Genomic DNA, 4,382 nt, shown 5'->3' on the forward strand with positions numbered 1-4,382 from the left:
TGGGGGCAGAAGCCCTTTCCTTGCCCCTGGGAGGCTCCAGCCATGATCGTCCCCAACCCTTTGCCGTCCTCCACCCCCTGCAGTCCTGGAAGTGGGTTCTGGCCCCCGTCCTCCTCTACATCTTTGAGCGGATCCTCCGGGTCTGGCGTGCACGGCAGAAGGTGGTTGTCACCAAGGTGGGTGATGCAGGAGCATGTGCTGACTGCCAGCTTCTTCCCTCGCAGCCATCAGTGCTGCAGGTCCGTGCCAGGGTGGCCGGGGTGGGTGCTGAGCCCCGTCCCTGCCCTGCAGGTGGTCATGCACCCTGCCCGGGTGCTGGAGCTGCAGATGAAGAAGAAGGGCTTCCGCATGGAGGTGGGACAGTACATCTTCATCAACTGTCCCGCCATCTCCCTGCTGGAGTGGCACCCCTTCACCCTCACCTCGGCGCCTGAGGAGGACTTCTTTTCCGTCCACATCCGCGTGGCTGGTGACTGGACGGAGAGTCTGATAGACATCTTCCAGCAGCAGAAGCTGGAGATGCCCAGGTAGGCTGGGGAGCACCCAGACAGACCATCCTGGGGATCTGGGGAGGCTGTTCCACTTACCCAGGCCCTCCCTTGGCCAGGATTGAGGTGGACGGCCCCTTCGGCACAGCCAGTGAAGACGTGTTCCAGTACGAAGTGGCCATGTTGGTGGGAGCGGGCATTGGGGTCACCCCCTTTGCCTCCATCCTGAAGTCCATCTGGTACAAGTTCCAGCAGGCTGACCAAACCCTCAAAACCAAGAAGGTATGGAGTGCCCCAGGGGACCAGCCGTGGGTTTCTCCACCCTGGGCTTCCAAGTCCTCGACATTGCATCCCTCCAGCCCTCCTGGTCTGCTCAACCTTGAGCAACCCCTCTTCCCCCGTACCCCAGATCTACTTCTACTGGCTCTGCCGGGACACAGGAGCCTTTGCCTGGTTCAATGACCTGCTTGCCTCACTGGAGCAGAAGATGGCCCTGTCTGGCAAGGCGGACTTTCTCACCTACCGGCTATTCCTCACCGGCTGGAACACCAGCATCGTGAGTTGACCGCGGGAAGGCACGACTGCAAGGGGGACAGACCTGACTGACACGGGGCGGCCAGGGCAGGCAGAGAGAAAGTCCAGGAGCGGTGTTTGGCGGGCAGCAGCGATGGATGCTCCTCTGTGGTGAGGGACTGGAGGTGGCCTCAAGGGCGGTGGCTGGGGTCCTTATTGTCCCTGCTCTGTCCAGGCTAACAACGTGGCGCTCCGCTTCGACACCCCTGTGGACACAGTGACAGGCCTCAGGCACAAAACCATCTTTGGGCGGCCCATGTGGAACAGCGAGTTTGCGGCAGTGGCTGCAGCCCACCCCAGGTGAGAGCCGGGCAGGGAATTCAGGATGCTGCACTTGGGAGACAGCCACTCCTCCCTGGCACCCAGCGCTGCCTTTGGGAACGGTGTGCTTGTTCTCTGCAGGTTGCAGGGACCCCAGAAAGCTCTTAAATCACTTTTTCCCGAGCCGCTGATGGCCCTGTGCTGTGTGCAGGTCAGTAGTCGGCGTGTTCCTCTGTGGGCCGGGGGCCTTGGCAAAGAGTCTGCAGAAGTCCTGCCACCAGCACTCCAGCCTGGACCCCAGGAAGGTGAAATTCTACTTCAACAAGGAGAACTTCTAAGCAGAAGCTGAGCTGGGACACCAGAGGGCAGGCGACCCTGCCCATCTCACCTCTCCATGCTGGAGCACAGCCAGGGATAAGCACCTGCTGAAAAGCCAGGCAAGACATGGCAAGGTACTCCTTCCCCAGGAGAAACCCCTGGGAGTTCAAAGACTGGTTCAAATACTGCTGCCTTCTTGACCCTCTCGAGTCCTCACGGAGCGGTGACCGGGCCTGCAGCCCCTCATGGCCCCACCATCAAGAAACCAGAGGCACGTGCTGCAATGATGCTTCTGGAGCCACGGGAGCACCCAGCAGGCTGGGCAGAGCCGTGGGATGGGGACAGGACACGGGTGTGCCAAGCAGGCATCGGTGGCCAAATATACCTCTTCAAGTTTAAACAGTCTGTTGCGTAAAAGCGTAAATTAAACTTGATTTCTTTTCTCATGGCCCCACCATCAAGAAACCAGAGGCACGTGCTGCAATGATGCTTCTGGAGCCACGGGAGCACCCAGCAGGCTGGGCAGAGCCGTGGGATGGGGACAGGACACGGGTGTGCCAAGCAGGCATCGGTGGCCAAATATACCTCTTCAAGTTTAAACAGTCTGTTGCGTAAAAGCGTAAATTAAACTTGATTTCTTTTGCGATAAAAGCCTCTGTGGTGACACAGTCTGTGCAGATGCAAAGGGAGCCCACTCCTTGCCCCCTTGTACGGCTGTAATAAAAAAATGGTTTGTAGCCAGCTGCCCAGGTGCAGGGTAAGGCACCACCCGCAGCCAGCCTGCACTGCCCCCCCCGCACAGCCCCGCGTGCAGGCCGCCTTCCAAAGCAGCTCATGCCACGGCAACAAATTCTGCTCGAGCACAGGCAGAGGGGAGCAGGGGAAACCCACCCTTCCCGAGCGGGCCAGCGCAGTAAGTGATACAGCAATTGGATACCAACCCCTTCGACAGAAACCCGAGCTCCCCACCCTGTCCTTCCCTTGCTGCCCTGCGAACAGCATGGCACGTAAAATCCCGGGAGCAGATCGTGCTGTGGTGCTGGGAAAAAAGGAGTAAGGAAAGTGGTTTGAACTAGCCTGGAGCCAGGCCAGATTGTTTCCAGAACTCAGCCGTCCCACTCCTGCTTCCACAGAAGACCAAACAAGGCAGCTAGAGACAAGGCTTTACTAAAACCCTCCTCCCACTTTATTTCAAACAACATAAAATATACACACAGGGGAAAAAAAAAAAAAAAAGGATGAATAGGAGGGGAAAACGTTAGTGGAGGGAGGAGAAACCTCTCCCAAAATGCAGCATCAGCTCCAACAGCAATTGGAAGCAGCTGCCATGCAGTGTCTCCTCCATCCAGGCAAATGGCATCTCCACCGTGGACCTGCCAGAAGGAAGGGGAGCAGAGTGAGCCCTGGCCAGCAGGGCAGAGCCCCATCCTGAGCAGCTCCGAGTTACTGAAGAGCAAGGCCAGATTAAGGCCATCACCTGTCAGGGTGCCCCCGTGGACTTCTGAATTTGCTCCTTCAGAATAAGGATGCTCTGTCGCTGCTCTGGGGGCAGCATGGCGATCTGGTCCGCCGTCAGCTGCAGAACCTGCATGATCAGGGCTGCCTGTGGGTAGAGGGAGGAAATCAGAGGTGTGCCTCACCAGAGCAGCCGGGGGTTACTGAAGCCATGAAGGGGCTGTCCTCACCCCAGCAAGGCACAGAGGATGTGCTGCTCCCACTGTCTCACCCTTTCCCTTTTGTCCTCTCACCTTCTCGTGATCCTGGGGAGTGACCTGGCTCTGTCCAGGGCTAAAGCCTCCGGGCTGACCAGCTCCTTGGACGCCTGTCCCAGGAAGGCCTCCTCCCTGCATGCCTGCCCCTGCCATGTTAGGAACCTGTGGGCATGAGAGAGAGAGTAAGGACCAAGAGGTCTCTGGATTCAGCCACACAAATACAGGACCGTGACGCCGATCTCAGATGGATGCCCTCACAGCCAGCCTGAAGTTGCCAAAACACAGAGAGAGACAGACTACTGAGCGGTTTACATGCTCTCCTCTCCCTCCCAGCTCCCGCACTCCTTAGAGTCATAGAATTGTCCAAGCTGGGCTGCTCTGCGGGACGCCTTCCCCTCTCCAGCTGCTGCAGGACACGATCACATCCCCACACAGCCCCAAGTTACGAGACTCCACCAGTGCCCAACCAGCTGAGGTGGTCCGTGTACCTGGCGGGGTCCCTGTGGGCCACTAGCTCCCATGTTAAGTGGCCCAGGGCCCTGTATCCCACCAGGCATAGGGCCACGCGGGTTGGGACCAGGCCCTCGAGGCTCCAGGCCCCGGGGCTCCATGACCCTGGCCTCCATGGCCCTGGCTTCCAGCACTCGACGTGGCTCCAGGCCCCGCGGCTCCAGGCCTCGAGCCTCCAGAGCTCGCGCCTCCATCACTCGGGGCTCCAGCCCTCGGGGCTCCAATCCTCGTGGCTCCAGCCCTCGGGGATCTCTTCCAACTGCAGAGGAAAGACAAGGCAAGCTGTTGAAGAGAGCAGCGCCACAGGGACTGTGGGCGCGAGCCCGGTGCCTCCTTGGTCGGTGGGCTCTGGAGGGTGCAGGGCTGGGGACAGAGGAGACATGCCTGGAGGAAGTCCCTTGCCCCATCAGACTGTGCCTTCTCGCCCTGGAGTCAGTTGTTTCACTGCCCAAACCCCCTTCCTACACCTCGTGCCAGGGCAGCGGGCTCCACTCTCAACTTCTCGTCTGCACGCTTTAAG

At 59.3% G+C, this 4,382-nt stretch overlaps 2 protein-coding genes across 2 annotated transcripts; one reads left to right on the top strand and one right to left on the bottom strand.

Moving 5' to 3' along the window:
• Positions 1-59: 59 nt before the first annotated feature.
• On the top strand, positions 60-1,660 carry LOC104272631 (NADPH oxidase 1-like; the record flags this gene model as incomplete). Its single annotated transcript, XM_009867680.1, has 6 exons — positions 60-176; positions 292-527; positions 608-770; positions 898-1,044; positions 1,237-1,361; positions 1,534-1,660. Coding segments are annotated over 6 exons (915 nt in total), but the record flags the coding sequence as incomplete, so codon positions are not given.
• A 1,460-nt stretch (positions 1,661-3,120) lies between these two features.
• LOC104272632 (cleavage stimulation factor subunit 2-like) lies at positions 3,121-4,056 on the bottom strand. The gene is made up of 3 exons (XM_009867681.1): positions 3,841-4,056; positions 3,389-3,514; positions 3,121-3,243 (listed from the first exon to the last, which is right to left on the bottom strand). The coding sequence occupies exons 1-3, from the start codon at positions 4,054-4,056 to the stop codon at positions 3,121-3,123; spliced, it is 465 nt and encodes a 154-aa protein (XP_009865983.1).
• Positions 4,057-4,382: the final 326 nt, after the last annotated feature.

Source organism: Apaloderma vittatum, unplaced genomic scaffold (genome assembly GCF_000703405.1).
Source record: "Apaloderma vittatum isolate BGI_N311 unplaced genomic scaffold, ASM70340v1 scaffold35224, whole genome shotgun sequence".
Classification (NCBI taxonomy): domain Eukaryota; kingdom Metazoa; phylum Chordata; class Aves; order Trogoniformes; family Trogonidae; genus Apaloderma; species Apaloderma vittatum.

What these genes read in the sequence shown, in the direction of transcription:
- LOC104272632 (XM_009867681.1), bottom strand. Translation starts at nt 4,056, where the DNA reads ATGGAGGCGCGAGCTCTGGAGGCTCGAGGCCTGGAGCCGCGGGGCCTG. An exon ending in GCCCACAGGGACCCCGCCAG is followed by an intron (nt 3,515 to 3,840) that starts GTACACGGACCA and finishes TCATGCCCACAG; the next exon opens with GTTCCTAACATGGCAGGGGC. An exon ending in CTCCCCAGGATCACGAGAAG is followed by an intron (nt 3,244 to 3,388) that starts GTGAGAGGACAA and finishes CTCTACCCACAG; the next exon opens with GCAGCCCTGATCATGCAGGT.